We start from the raw sequence: 16,359 nt of genomic DNA on the forward strand, positions 1-16,359 counted from the left end.
TAACACACCCAGCGAAAAGAAAACAAACAGTAAAACACAAATAGCACAAAGAGCCATCAGAGAAAAAAATAATATATATAAAAAAAACAAAGGGAATAGATAAAACCAGATGGACAATAATAAAACATGGCAAAAGGGAAGCAATAGACACAATCGTAAAAATTCAACTGGCAACATTGGCATCCACCGCTCAAAATGTTGCACAAGATGATAATGATGCGACTGGATGTTTGGTGTGTGCGCGTGTCAGGATAATGTTTTAATTTTGCTATATTAAAACTTTCCTCATTTTGTCATTACCCCATTTCTTCCATGATAAACTTCACTTCACCGATGATGATTGTGCTGCTTGTTGGGGATGAGAAAGATAGGAGACGGGTCTTTTTCAATTGCACTCGATTAGGTTGCTAAAAATGGAGTAGATCATCCCAAAATTTAGATAGCTTAAGCTTTAAGCCTGTATCTGTCAAATAATCCAGGTACCGGGCTGTATCATTCTGTACAGATTCGTAAAGGACATAGCATTTTGACATAAAGAATGACACAAGGGATCATTTTTGTGAAACTAAAATTTGAGAAAAACCGATTTAAGTTTAGTAATTTGATATTAATTTCAATGTATTTGAAATAATATACATGTCTGATTATCAAAATAATCCTTTTTCAGTTCTATTCGTTAAAAAAAATTTGTTTACCTTTTTCGCACACGGTAAACTTGGCCTAATTTGGCTCAGGCCAGCTAGCAAAATTCTTTGTTTTGACATTTGTCGAGTTTGGGTTTTGGGTACTTGGGTACTTTCATTGAGAAACCAATCTAATCCTTCTTTCCTAGGCTTAACTTGGCTTGCCATTTGTATGGCGAGCTGTAAGCGAATAAGCCTGGAAACGTCAAAACGCATACAAAAAATCTGGCTTAGACCGTGATCTACCCCAATGTCAGCTGGAGTTACAAAACCCATTGATTTTTTTCCGAATAGGTAAATGAAAAACCGGGGTAAAGCGTCCCGGCATGATGGCTGCCACAGCCACAGCTGACCGCTTTGATAATACCGCAGATGGGTAGTATATCGAACACTCTTTTCCACAGCGCTTTTCCTTGTGTTTGTAATGCTTCACAGGCAGCTTCAGCAGCATGTTACAGATGTAAAAGTTCGCTACTCTCTCCAAAAACATTATGGTAATGGTCCGAGTAAATGAACTTGTCCCAGTAGCATATAGACTAGAACGCGCTAGCAGCCAGTCGAGAAAGTCTCCGTGCAGTTGGGGGTTTACTTTGTTTCATTGTGGGAGCATCGGAGCACTTGGTTTCATTGCGGGTGATTTTTGTTCCGATTTGTGTTTCGGTGCGGTGTTCTAAAATGGAAAGATCATTCATTTAGCTTATTCTTCATATGGACTTACCCCAGATAAATCACTCCAATAAGTCTTGTTACTTGCAGGTGTCCTTCAGGATTTGTATTAACGCCGTTTAAAGACGTGCATAGTAAAGGAAACTTTTCGGTTCCGGGATCGTATTTGGAGCGTCCCACACCTTCATAAACTCTACCAAATATTCAAGCCGCTCCAACTTTTCATCTTGCAGCAGCAGATCGAACCGCTCCAAACTTTCACTAGTCGGTGGAATGATACTAATAGCGGCCTTGAACTGTTGCTCGAAATTCGTCTGCAATAAAAAAGATATTCCACCGTGAACAAACGAGCACGGCACCCCCGAGCGCCTGAATAATCCACACTCGATGAATCACTCGCAGTCCCTCTCACTAGCGCCATTACTCCACACATCTCACCACTCACTTACCTCAAGTGTTTTTCGTTCTTGTCGTAACAATGCTCTTCCTTTGGCTTGACGCCCAACCTCCTCTTGCTGTTCCACTTGCATGTGCGAACCTCCTGGACATCAAATAGACTCATATGTGATTCATAGTCGAAACAGAATAGTTTAAGAACTAATTCAATTTACCTTTCCCCATTTTTAGATAAACACGACGCACTTCTCCGTCTCGGGCATCCAAACCGGTTAACAGAATAAATGGAACTGCATGCATGTGACTGCTCGCACTGTTGGTTCTGGGCCTCTCCCGGCGTTTTCATCAATACACTGCTAAAGATAGGTCGATGTGACGGCACAGGCCCCAATGTGCGTGAGAACGATCAGTGTCCACGCGAGTGCTGAGAGAGAGTGGAGCGCTACGAACACACGATCGTGTGGGGGTTGTGCCTCCAACACCGTCATGGGGAATTTGCGGCTCTACGCAATTAACACACAACCACACACGCCACGCAATGCCGCCAGATAACACACGTTATTCTCGTGGAACGTGAATTCTGAGCGTGTACACAAGATGAGATGAGAATTTGTCTCACACTCTCTCGCTCTTTCACGATTTCAGCATGCTTGAGCGTCCGTTTAAGCCGGTTGCGTGACACGGCAGTAAACAATGTGGTTTTTTCAGTGCTGCGTACGTCACTCTTCGTAGCACTAAAGTTGGTGTCAAAAGCATTGTTCAAACAACTTTAAATTCTAAAATTAGTTCCTTTTTGTAGGCATGGAGGAACGAATACGCGCTTATTACTCATCACCTGGTACGTGACAAAATGGCTCACTGACTGTTCGTGGTGTTACCATGAGACAGATCGACTCCACGTACCACGCTTGTAGATCGTACCGGTAAAGACCCATATCGTTCAGAAGGTTGAATGCCGAATGTGGACAATTTCGTTTTACCACACCCGTCTCTAGTAGCAGCTCAAAACTCCACATGGGGCCATCCTATGCTGTATTCTATTTATAAGCGACATCAGTGGTGGTTTTGACCTAGCCATTATGCGAAAAAGATGATTGCAGCCGGGAGGTCAAGGTCTCTTAAATTCAAAATAATAATAATAACATTATGCAAACTCCGCGCATGATTTGATATAGTCGACCTAACCAAACAAATCAAGATCAAAAACCCTTTATGAATGACATCGTGTGATTAATGCATTTATGTTAAGTATTAATTCGAATCAACAACAAGCATGTGTGTGTGTATGTAGATTTTTTGCGGAACTGGGAGTTCCCCTTGATGGAGTTGGCAGAAGAGAACCCCACACAATCATGTGTGTATTGCGCCCCACTATGAGTGCTATCTTGCTTTCTATAGGAACCGGAGCCGTTTTTTTCCATCACTAGTCTGTATAGGGTCTGTTAGGCGAGGTTGAGAAGAAGAATTCTGAAAGAAATGACAGAGAGCGAGAGAGCGAGAGAGAGATAGGGAGGGAGGGAGAGACAACCATCAGTGTACGCTATCATAAGCTTCTAATCGGCAGTGCCATTAATACTGTTGACCGGTTTGGAGGCTCGTGACGTTCGGTGTATGTGCCAAAAAATGGAGACAGGTAAATGTTGCATTTAATCTGAGACTACACAGTCGTACCTCAGAATAATACGTGAACTTTTGTTAGTTTTATCATTTATACGTCGAGTAAGCTCGTACAGACCAGTAGATCTTGAGATGGGCACTATTGAAGCCAACGAGCAAAGTGAAACACCAATGGATCGTAAAACACTTGAGGTAAGTTATTGGTGATACCGTGTGTTATGTGTGCAATGCCGCTAGTGAGAGCATCAGAGAGTTATTCATCGTGTTCATGCAGGTGTTTGAAGTAGAGTGGTTTGCTAAAGGTATAGGTATGTTTATTGCAGGCATATTTCTCCAACAAGTTCAAGGAAATCATTGATAAAGTTCAATTGAACGACGAGGAAGATTCGAACGTTAAACATTTGAAAGAGTTCGACAGTTTGCTACAAGATGATCGGTTGAAGCGGCTTGAAGTTTTAATAGAGGAAAAGAAGTATTGGGAGTCGCCAAATGCGATACCGCTACCGAAAAGCTTCCTTTATTACGCACGCCTTCAACCGGTGTTGGTACAGATGCTGAAGAACTCTCATAAATATCAGGACTACTTGAAGCGCTTTATTATCCGGTTCAATGCGGAAAATGAGGTATTTGTAGCGAATGGTTCGATAGAGTTTTAGTCTCTAACGTATGATCTTTCCATTTTAGAACACTGCACCGAACCAAACCCCCAAGTCAGAATCTGACGCAATGAAACCAGTTGAGGTATTTGTGGCGATTTGTTCGATAGAGCTATAGTCGCTAACGTGTGATATTTCCATTTTAGAACACTCCAGAACACAATTCAGATTCAAAATCACTCACAATGAAATTCAGCGCTCCGATACATTATGCCGTACTTCAACTGAACGGTGACTTTCTCGACTGGCTGCTAGCGCGCCCAAATATAGATGTGAATCTTCGGGACAGCTTCAAAAGAACAGGGCTTATGCTGTTGTGTGAAAACTACGACCAGTGTATGCAAAAACCTTCAAATCGGTTGGAGAAAATCAAGATCCTTGTCAAGAAGTTGCTGAATGCAGGAGCGGACTTTAACATCTGCAGCATACACATGAAGCTGCCGTTTGACCTGTTGCTTAAGCATTGCGGACACGAAGAAACGCGCTCGTTCGTTGAAGAGTGCGTTAAGTTAGCGCCCGGTGCGCTGGCCATATGCAGTGTTAACGACCGCAACGAGCGCGTGGTCGGATTCTTCAACAACAATCCCGACGTGATAGTCACTGTGGAGCTGCTGGAAATCTTTTTACGTTACACCGACCGCACCAAGTTTGACGTCCACATGAGGGATTTTAAAGTAAACGAGGGGAATGTGAAGAAAGTGATACGATTGCTGTTGCACACGGCTTGCGACCAGAAGTTGTCCGACTGCGTACGATTTATTCTAGCTCGGGGTGAGAAAGACATCTTCAAGGTGGTCCATACCTCAAACACTGAAGCTAGGACTAATGTCACAACTGATCAACCTGCTCCCGGTACTAGCAATGGTACCGAGATCCTAAATAATGAAAGAAAAAAGAAAACTCCTGTTAAACGTACCGTTGTGGAGGTTTCTAATGGTGTTATAATTGAGGATCCAGTCACAGGTAGCAGAGGTGCTGTCAACGAACCGAGTGATGTTGCAATCGAGAAACTTGTCCCCAGTTCGAGCATTTCGGTCGAGAACCCTGGGTCTAGCGAGGTAAAGGGTACCAAGGAGAAGAAAGGTTTCGAACTAGAACACCGCTTGGAGCTGAAAGGTTTGCTAAAGAAGATCTGCCTGATGGGGGATCTGTCCTTGTTGCAGCGATTCTTGACTAAGATATCCGATCCCATTTTGCTAAACGAAGATGCGCTACTGATCCATACGCTCAGGAAAGCGCACTATACCCACAACTGTTTTCAGGAAAAGAACGCGCTGCTAGCTTGCGCAGAGTATCTAGCCGCTCAGAAAACGCTGAACATGTCTAAAAAGGACAACTCCGGCAATACATCGTTACATCTGGCGCTCAAATACGGGTTCGATTCGGTAGCACAGTTGCTGTTGTGTCAGTGGTATTCCTATTTGGGTATGAGTAACAAAGACAACCAAACTCCACTCGACTGTGGGACGTACGACTTCTTCAAGAACTATTTCGACTCATGTATCGAGGTTAATTCTAAGCGGTTGATACCAGACCGCGACGAGATACGCTTCAACATGAACGGGTTCTACCCTCCATTGCAATACAAAAGCGCTCCAGTTGTTTCCAATTCTACCAATGAAAGTGCTGGTAACGGCTCCACAAACTGTTGGAAGAGGATTCTGCACAAGGTGGAAAGATGCATACAGCACAATTCCACGAAAACCGCCACCGAAATGACGACCCTGCAGCATATTGCTAATTCAAAGGAGCTAAAGCGTTTGCTCCTGCATCCTGTCCTAAATACATTCATTATGGTGAAGTGGATGCGATTATGCCAATGGAACTTCCTGAACCTGCTGCTCACGACTTTCACGACCCTGTCCTTTAGCTTTTACTCACTTACCGCTTGTTCAGCCGATGGTCCCAGCACCGTGTGGTTGGTGTTAAGCATCTTTGGTGTTGTGTTTGTAGTGATACGGGAGCTCCTGCAGTTGTTGTTTCTACGACGGTCGTATCTTTCGTTCGAGAATGTGTTGGATATAGTGAATGCGATAGTGATGGCGGTGGTATTAGGAATCGGCTGTCACGGGTTGATGTCGTCGTTTGCAATTATCAGCCTGGCCATGCAGCTCACCTTTCTGCTGGGATCGGTTTACCCAACTAAATTCGCTACAATTATATACATGTTTAAGACGGTTTCGTTGAATTTTCTCATAAGCTTTGGTTTCTTTTCACCATTGATTCTTGCTTTCATCTATGCGTTCCATCTCACGTACAATCAGTCACCGGAGGAGCAAAAACAAAACTGCGATAAAGATGGCTGCGCGGAGGATGACTTCAATAATTTCCGCTCGTTCTGGAACGCCACCGTGAAGACGCTGGTAATGACAACCGGCGAATTTGATGCGGCGGACCTCGATTTTGAAGGTGGCAAGATGTTGTTGTTTATAGCGTTTCTATTCTTCGCACCGATCGTTATCCTTAACTTGATCAACGGTCTCGCGGTTAGTGACATTGCCGCGATTCGGGAGGAGTCGGAGTTGATTAGCATCAGCAAGAAGGTGATGCTGCTCGAGCAGTACGAACGAGGCGTCGCGAATGTGTACCCGGCCTGGCTGAAGCGTTGTTTTCCGAAGCCATTTTTCTCCGAGTATCAGTGCTGGATACACGTAAAGACGAAGGAATTCAACAAAATAGTGCTCATTAAGGGTCAAAATGAGGAACACAAGAAAATCCCAAAAAGTGATCACTATTCGGAGGCGAAACCTGTACAGGATGTGCAGAATAATTCCAACAATGTGTTGCACGAATCGCCAAAACCTGATGTCTCGAATACAAACAATGGCCGGAAAGCTTCGAAGAGAAAGTCTGAGATTACTTCAAACGGAAGGAACGAAAAGTCTGAAACGGTCAACACGAAAATGTTGGAAAAGCCAATTGCAAAGTTTCCCTCGCTCTTCACATGTGATACAGGTAATAGCTGTTTGGAAATAAGTTTTATACGCGAAGCATTGTTCATGTATTTGGATCAATCGATTGTTGACGAAGCGTTAGACATCATCGAGAAACGAAATGGGAACGCATCCCACGGTGCGTCCAAAGGTCGACCCACCGCGGAGCCGCCGATTAGCAACATACTTGCTGATAAGGATCGGCAACAGTGTGCGGTTAGTCACGGACCTTCTAGCAAACAGCGGATTGATAAACTATCGGCTCAGGGCGAAGATGACGTATTGCGGAAGCTAGCTGATCTGAAGGAGCAACTGAAAACGGTACAGGAGGTGCAGCTGAAATCGGTATCAGATATGCTGGAGCAGTTGAAACCGGTGCTAGAGTTGGTGAGACTGCAAGGAATTGCTGGGCAAGCCCAAGGTTGCACAGCAAGCTCGCCCTAAGAGTTTTAAGTGCAAAACAAAAAAGTGAGCTTCTGAGTGGGTTTGAAGAAGACGATTACTGAGTAACGACTGAGCGATTAGTAGATAAGGTAACCCGTCTGGTGGCAGCCTTGAGAATAGATTTGATAATACTTTTCTTTCGTTAGAACGGCCTGACCGTATCGTCTTATTTTACCACGTAGCCGGATAATCAGTTCTGCGTACGGGGGATTGACCCGGATGGGATTTTGGTCCGTTCCGTTCGTGTGAAGACCGGCGCCGCTACCATCATGCCATCGGGCTGCCCCAGATTTGATAATACTATTCATGCTACAAAATGTGCATGAAATGAGCAAAAGTTTCTGTTCTGCAACCGCTACCTCTATTTCACATCAAACCAACCTGCCATAGAAATAAACATGAAACCATATAAACATGTAAGATATTTGTTTCTCTGCGAACAAAAAATTTGAAAAGATTTCCCAAATCGAATCAAATAACGTTCGTGTCAGTTTCGCCACCTTAGTCAATGCCACCTTGCAGTTGAGTTCAATAACTCTTAAGTTCCTTCACTTTTCCAACCTTCGTTTCCAGATCTGTTCTGTTTCTATGTATTTGCTTCTTATCTTTAGTTCAACTGATAGATGGTATATAGATTTGATCTTGATTGGTTTGGTTAGGTCGACTACTTTTCCATATTGTCGGACGATAACGACTTTGGATGTTCGATGAAGATGTTTCTTCTCGGTCTTTCCGTGGTCGATGAGACTTTTATCGCCACGTTGTAGTGGTATCAAATCGCGCGCGGCATTCGAATAATGTCTAGGTCAAAACCACCACTGATGTCGCTTATAAATAGAATACAGCATAGGATGGCCCCATGTGGAGTTTTGAGCTGCTACTAGAGACGGGTGTGGTAAAACGAAATTGTCCACATTCGGCATTCAACCTTCTGAACGATATGGGTCTTTACCGGTACGATCTACAAGCGTGGTACGTGGAGTCGATCTGTCTCATGGTAACACCACGAACAGTCAGTGAGCCATTTTGTCACGTACCAGGTGATGAGTAATAAGCGCGTATTCGTTCCTCCATGCCTACAAAAAGGAACTAATTTTAGAATTTAAAGTTGTTTGAACAATGCTTTTGACACCAACTTTAGTGCTACGAAGAGTGACGTACGCAGCACTGAAAAAACCACATTGTTTACTGCCGTGTCACGCAACCGGCTTAAACGGACGCTCAAGCATGCTGAAATCATGAAAGAGCGAGAGAGTGTGAGACAAATTTCTCATCTCATCTGGTGTACACGCTCAGAATTCACGTTCCACGAGAATAACGTGTGTTATCTGGCGGCATTGCGTGGCGTGTGTGGTTGTGTGTTAATTGCGTAGAGCCGCAAATTCCCCATGACGGTGTTGGAGGCACAACCCCCACACGATCGTGTGTTCGTAGCGCTCCACTCTCTCTCAGCACTCGCGTGGACACTGATCGTTCTCACGCACATTGGGGCCTGTGCCGTCACATCGACCTATCTTTAGCAGTGTATTGATGAAAACGCCGGGAGAGGCCCAGAACCAACAGTGCGAGCAGTCACATGCATGCAGTTCCATTTATTCTGTTAACCGGTTTGGATGCCCGAGACGGAGAAGTGCGTCGTGTTTATCTAAAAATGGGGAAAGGTAAATTGAATTAGTTCTTAAACTATTCTGTATCGACTATGAATCACATATGAGTCTATTTGATGTCCAGGAGGTTCGCACATGCAAGTGGAACAGCAAGAGGAGGTTGGGCGTCAAGCCAGAGGCAGAGCATTGTTACGACAAGAACGAAAAACACTTGAGGTAAGTGAGTGGTGAGATGTGTGGAGTAATGGCGCTAGTGAGAGGGACTGCGAGTGATTCATCGAGTGTGGATTATTCAGGCGCTCGGGGGTGCCGTGCTCGTTTGTTCACGGTGGAATATCTTTTTTATTGCAGACGAATTTCGAGCAACAGTTCAAGGCCGCTATTAGTATCATTCCACCGACTAGTGAAAGTTTGGAGCGGTTCGATCTGCTGCTGCAAGATGAAAAGTTGGAGCGGCTTGAATATTTGGTAGAGTTTATGAAGGTGTGGGACGCTCCAAATACGATCCCGGAACCGAAAAGTTTCCTTTACTATGCACGTCTTCAACCGGTGTTGGTACAGATGCTGGAGGACATTGTTATGTATCGTGACTATCTGGAACGCTTCATTATCAGGTTCAATGCGGAGAATGAGGTATTTGTGATGAATGGTTCGACAGAGCTTTAGTCTCTAACGTGTGATATTTCCATTTTAGAACACCGCACCGAAAAACAACCCTAAATCAAAATCAGACGCAATGAAACCAAGTGCTCCGATACATTATGCCGTACTTCAACTGAACAGTGACTTTCTCGATTGGCTGCTAGAGCGCCCCAATGGAGTTACCGATGTGAATCTGCGCAACAGTTTCAAGCAAACAGCGCTTACGCTGCTGTGCGAAAACTACGACCAGTGTATGCGGAAATCGATGCAAGCGTGTCCTCCTGGCTGGTTGGAAAATATCCGGTCAATCATTATACGCCTGTTGCAGGCAGGAGCGGACTTTAACATCTGCAGCATACACATGAAGCTACCGTTTGACCTGTTGCTAAAGCATTGCGGACACGAAGAAACGCGCTCGTTCGTTGAAGAGTGCGTTAAGTTAGCGCCCGGTGCGCTGGCCATATGCAGTGTTAACGACCGCAACGAGCGCGTGGTCGGATTCTTCAACAACAATCCCGACGTGATAGTCACTGTGGAGCTGCTGGAAATCTTTTTACGTTACACCGACCGCACCAAGTTTGACGTCCACATGAGGGATTTTAAAGTAAACGAGGGGAATGTGAAGAAAGTGATACGATTGCTGTTGCACACGGCTTGCGACCAGAAGTTGTCCGACTGCGTACGATTTATTCTAGATCGCGGTGAGAAAAACATCTTCAAGATTGTCCAGCGCAAATCCACACGAGTTGGAAATAATCTTGCAAAAGAATCCACTGCCCCCGGTACGAGCAGTGTCGACCTGAACCGGGAATACAGTAGGTTGGAGAGTGTGGAAGTGCAGAATGGCTCGGAGCTGGAGCATCGCGTAGAGCTGAAAGGTTTGCTAAAGAAGCTCTGCCTGATGGCGGATTTACCCCTGTTGCAGCGATTCTTGGCCAAGATATCCGATCTGATCGTGCTCAACGATGATCCACTGCTGGTGGTAACGATCACCAAAGCGTATGATTCGAAGCGACGCATTGAGGAGCGGGATGCGTTGCTCGCGTGCGCAGAGTACCTAGCCACTCAGGAAACGATCCACATGTCGAAGAAGGACAACTCCGGCAATACATCGTTACATCTGGCGCTCAAATACGGGTTCGATTCGGTAGCACTGGCATTATTGCGCCAACGGCATACCTATTTGGGTATGCGAAACAATGATAACCTAACACCACTCGACTACGGCACGTACGGGTTCTGGAAGAAATATCTCGACCAATGTATAGAGATTGACTTAAAGCGGTCGATACCAGATCGTGACGAGATACGCTTCAATCTGAACGGGTTCTACTCACCGTTGCAAGACAAAGCCTTACAAGGTGTCGGCAACCATACCGTCAATGCCGACGTTACTGTATTCAACAGGTTGAGAAAACAGCATCGTAGTTGGAAGATGATACAGCGAATGGATAAAACGAATACACAACCACATAAGTTCACGAGCACCGTGACCGAAATGACGACCTTGCGTCAAATCGCCCAATCGAAGGAATTGAAACGGTTGCTCATCCATCCTGTCCTGTACACCTTCATTATGGTAAAGTGGACGCGATTATGCCACTGGAACTACCTCAATCTGCTACTCACTGCCCTAACGATCGTGTTCTTTGGCCATTACTCACTCACCGCTTGTTCGGCCGATGGTCCCAGCACCGTGTGGTTGGTGTTAAGCATCTTTGGTGTTGTGTTTGTAGTGATACGGGAGCTCCTGCAGTTGTTGTTCCTACGACGGTCGTATCTTTCGTTCGAGAATGTGTTGGATATAGTGAATGGGATAGTGATGGCGGTGGTATTAGGAATCGGCTGTCACGGGTTGATGTCGTCGTTTGTAATTATCAGCCTGGCCATGCAGCTCACCTTTCTGATGGGATCGCTACAGTCGAACAGTCTCGCCACGATGATGTACATGTTTAAGACGGTTTCGAAAAATTTTCTCAAAAGCTTCCTTCTCTTTATGCCACTGATCGGTGCGTTCATCTATGCGTTCCATCTCACGTACAATCAGTCACCGGAGGAGCAAAAACAAAACTGCGATAAAGATGACTGCGCGGAGGATAATTTCAATAATTTCCGCTCGTTCTGGAACGCCACCGTGAAAACGCTGGTGATGACGACCGGCGAATTTGAGGCGGCGGCCATTGATTTTGAAGGTGGCAAGATGCTGTTGTTTATAGTGTTTCTATTCTTCGCACCGATCGTTATCCTTAACTTGATCAACGGTCTCGCGGTTAGTGACATTGCCGCGATTCGGGAGGAGTCGGAGTTGATTAGCATCAGCAAGAAGGTGATGCTGCTCGAGCAGTACGAACGAGGCGTCGCGAATGTGTACCCGGCCTGGCTGAAGCGTTGCTTTCCGAAGCCATTTTTCTCCGAGTATCAGTGCCGCATACACATTAAGACGAAGGAGTACCGTAAAATAGTGGTACATGTCAAGGTGAAAGCGAAGCAACCTGCAAAAAGTGTCCAAGGATCGAGTGCAGCACCTAATAGTGTACAGGGTGTTGCCAATAAACGGCTGCACGGGTCGTCACAGTGTTCCGTCCAGATTGTGCCCGCTGGAAATCCTGCAAAGCAAAAAGTGTTGGAAAAATCTCTTTCCAAGTTTCCCTGGCTGCTAACGAGTGACGCTTGTAACTATGTGTTTGACGTACGCTTCTTCCGTCTGGCACTGTTTATGCGTCAGGAACAGGTGGTGGTAGACGAAGCGTTAGCCATCATAGAGAAGCAGCAAGCAATCGCTTCCCTTGTTGCGTCCAAAGGGACACCCACCACGGAGGTGCCGGTAACGCCGGTCAACATCAACGTTTCTGCTAATCAACAGCGACAACAGCGTACGGTCAGTACCGGACCACCCAGAAAGCCCCGTTGCGAAATACTACCGACCCAGACTGAAGAAGACGTACTGCGGGAGCTTACTGATGTCAAAGGGCAGCTGAAAACGGTGCTAGAGTTGTTGCGACGCAAGGAACACCAGGAAATGCGCAGGGACACACAACCTGCCCGGGATAAGCGGTTTAAGCGCAAGGCAGTAAAACGTGTCCGAAAGGGTTTAAAGAAGGCGATTGCTGAGCAACAAATGGGAGATCGCTAGACAATCAGGTACTCGGCTTAAGATTTGATAAGATAGCGCTAGTTATTGACTTAGTTTGCCATAGCCATTAATCCTAAGGCAAAAGAGCCTCACGCAAGTAAAGCATTGTTTAGCTGTGCAGTTTGATTAGAAAACGTTGACAATAGTTCATTTATCACATCGTGGTAAAGAGCGACACTGTATTACATCTGCATCGTTCAACGAATCTGTGATTTTGCTCACCAGCGTTATCAGTGCAGTGTGCGCCAAGTGTCTTCTTCTATTTTATCGGTAACAACAATCTCAAGAGGTGTAAGCCCTGCTATTTCTTTATTTACCAGTAGCTGGATGGTCAGTCCTGCTTACGGGGGGGATTGGTCCGGATTGGATTTTGGTTCGGTCCGTTCGTGTGAAGACCGGCGCCGCTATCATCAAGCCACCGGGCCGCCAAGTGTCAGAAGGGTAAAAACAAACACCTGTTCACACTGCTCAAACACGGTGCAAGTATAATTTTATAATGAAACACAAAGCGGGAAAAAACCCTTGTTTAAAAGGTGACGAAGATGAAAAAAATATAATAAAAAATACAGAAGAATGAGAAAGTCAAAAACCAATTGTACCACACTGCGCACTGCCAACCTGTTAAATTATGCTGCTAGATCTGCTGATGGAAATGTACAGTAATATAATGATCTGATTTGGGTTTAGCAGTTCCGTCGGAACTGTCGCCCCGAAGGGTCCGTCCGATAAGCAGGAGGGTTTTTTTTTTATTTCCACCTCTACCAGGCAGGTTCTGTGCAAAATTGTGATAGGGGGTTGAGGTTGAGAAGGAGAGCGTTTGTGGAAAAAAAGAACACCAACCTTCTTCCCCCTTTTTTTGGCGCACTGTGTGACAGGACATTTTCGGTGTGTCACTGTCGGCGAATCGTTTCACTTAGACGTCCTTGTTTTGCTGCCGGGTTTTAGCGGAGGGTGCGGCACTCGACTGCGCTACAACTATTAGCATGCAAATCTATGCAAATTATGTTTATAATAGTGTCAATAAATTGTGAAAATTCGTAAATTATAAGTAATAACACGCATAAAGGAGGGATAGAAGGGGAGAGGTGAGAGCCAGAGCGTTCCGATCTCATGATTGCGCCTGAAAGGTAGGCCACACGCATCGCAAACGTGGAGTGCAGTGATTTCTTTCGTCTGGCCTGGACGCTTTTTGGTGTAAGAATTGTTTCGGTAAGGTGGAATTTTTTTCCACTTTAGGGCAGTGTGAACCTCTCCCCTACCTCACCCCGCCCCATAAGAGCACGGGTAACGCAAAATCCCTTGATTTGGTCGGGCATCTTGGTGTTTCCCGAATTTCATTTGATATGGTTTTTTACCACCCTTACCTCGTTGCTACCCCCTCTGTTAGGGGTGACTGGGCTATTGTGATGCAAATTAGTCCCTGCCAATTGTTTGATTTAATTTCACCTCGGCGGATCCTTCCAGCATCCCCCTTTTGCTCACCCATCGCACCAGGGGTTGACAGTTATGACATTCAATAAGCTGAAATAATTTAAATTGTTAATCCCCCGTTAATGCTTGCACACCCGTTGGACGCTCTACGCCACTTTCACCGGCCATTTTTTTCCCTCTCTCTACCCGCTGCAGCACGATTAAATGGCCCCGGTGTGATGGTTGCTTGCGGAAGGTCTCGTAGTTCCTGTATGTATGCAATAGGGACAGGATGAGTGACGTGATGATCGTGTGACCTTTCCATAGCGGTGTCGCGATTCATTTCCTATCAACCGTATGTGACCGTGGCTACAAATTGGATAAAGCCAGACACGTACTGCTGGCGGCGTCATGTGCACAGCGTGATTGAACGTTACATCACACGTTATTACGCGTTGACTCGATGTTGGTCGATGTGTGTACGATCTTGAAATGAAGTGCGGAAATTGATAAGCAAAACAACCCGATGGGTGAAAGCAAGCCTGCCGAACCCGTTAAGAAGCTGATATCGCATACGTATGGGCCCGACCGGGTGCGAGATTAATTTAATTTAGTCACCACCCAACCACATCTGCCGGAATGTCCCCCGGGACGCATGCTGCGCGGTACTGAGGTTTTTGGTTCATTTTTTTTACGATTATGACCAAGATTACATGTCATACGTGGTGATCGTAAAATGTGCTCGAACCGAGTGTGCCGCTTTTTGGTTGGTGCCTGCCGTAGCTCGAAGTTTACGAGACTGACGCGTGTCGTACGGTTTTAGCGGTGCCAGAGATTGACAGCTCATGTACGGCTCATTTGTACTCGGCAAACCAAATTAGATGACGGACGGAGAGTTGAGAGGTTTCCAAACTCGTCACACCGCGGGGAACCCACAAGAAGCGTGTGTGATAATGCGTTTGCCCCATGCGGGGGATATGTGCGAGATACGTTTCTAACCTCACTTTTTCCCGTTCCAATTTATGTGTGTGGAATTTGTTGTCGAAATCTCGAAGATTTAGAGAAGAACTTTTTAATTTTTCTTAAAAAAATATATTAAAAAACTGCAAGGAACAAATGCATCTTGCAATCGTTCGATTCGTTACCAGATTTGGCGTCCAGCGCCATCACGTCTGGGCAACTCATCCTTCCCGAGGTCAAAACATACCAGCACTGAACACGCTCAGACGGTGCAATATTTGAATAAAATTTCCACAAATCATGCCCGCCCGACAACTGACGGTTCGAAACGCGTGGCGCAGAATTGAAAAATACTTCCGCGGGGGGTTGTTTGCTTTCATCGGGTGTCCTTTTATGCCGAGGTTTTACTTAGAATAATATCCCCATCCCGCACACGGTAGGGAAAGTTTTCGCACAAAGCACAAACAGCAAACGGGCGAAAAGGCTAAACTTTGTCCGGAAGTGCCAGCGTCCCGGTGTTCCATGTGTTTCCACTTCATTTTGTTTTTCGCTTAACGAGGTTGGAATTGGTTTGGTTTTGGTGTTGCGATTTTGTTTTTTTATTATTTTGCTTGTGTGTGGTATAGCAAAGACACACTTGATACTGGCAGAGGATTGGGAGGATAAACGGTACGGAGTTGAATGCACACACGCCCGCGTGCAGTGTTGTGCCATATGTAAAAGGGATGGGTTTTGGAAAGTGCACTTGAATGGTACAAAACCACCTGGAGTGTGATGAACGATTCGAGTGTCGTTATAAAGGCACAAAGAGTCCTTTTAAAAGTAATATTCACTGCAAGATAGACGTTTAAGATGCTTTGTGCAACATGCATACTCAGGCAAACAGCTAGAAGATCCCGTGCAGAATCAAGAGATAAGTTGTGCTGAGGTTATCATGTTTGGTAAACGCATTTAATGCCATTGAGATTCAGGCTCTTCCTGCACATAGAAAGAACTGCACAGGCGTACATAACAGATATTTAAATTTGATTGTTTCTTTGGACGAAGTTGTTCGAGGAATTATAGCAATAAACTCAGAAAATAGTTTTGTCCCTTTGAAGTGTCATTTTTATGGACGTCAGGTTTTTCATATATTGACTTACTAAAGATATACATAAGGATAGTGTACACAAGTCACCAGGGTTTGTGCGTTCCTGTACATTTCACAAGGAA

General features: G+C 45.3%; 1 protein-coding gene and 1 pseudogene across 1 annotated transcript; both read left to right on the plus strand.

The window, feature by feature from the left end:
• The first annotated feature begins 3,494 nt into the window (after nucleotides 1–3,494).
• On the plus strand, nucleotides 3,495–7,395 carry LOC128718615 (uncharacterized). The gene is made up of 5 exons (XM_053812240.1): nucleotides 3,495–3,554; nucleotides 3,686–3,985; nucleotides 4,047–4,096; nucleotides 4,212–4,833; nucleotides 5,077–7,395. The coding sequence occupies exons 1-5, from the start codon at nucleotides 3,495–3,497 to the stop codon at nucleotides 7,393–7,395; spliced, it is 3,351 nt and encodes a 1,116-aa protein (XP_053668215.1).
• Nucleotides 7,396–8,254: 859 nt separating this feature from the next.
• On the plus strand, nucleotides 8,255–12,777 carry LOC128718637 (uncharacterized; annotated as a pseudogene).
• Nucleotides 12,778–16,359: the final 3,582 nt, after the last annotated feature.

This window comes from Anopheles marshallii, chromosome X, assembly GCF_943734725.1.
Source record: "Anopheles marshallii chromosome X, idAnoMarsDA_429_01, whole genome shotgun sequence".
In the NCBI taxonomy this organism is placed as follows: domain Eukaryota; kingdom Metazoa; phylum Arthropoda; class Insecta; order Diptera; family Culicidae; genus Anopheles; species Anopheles marshallii.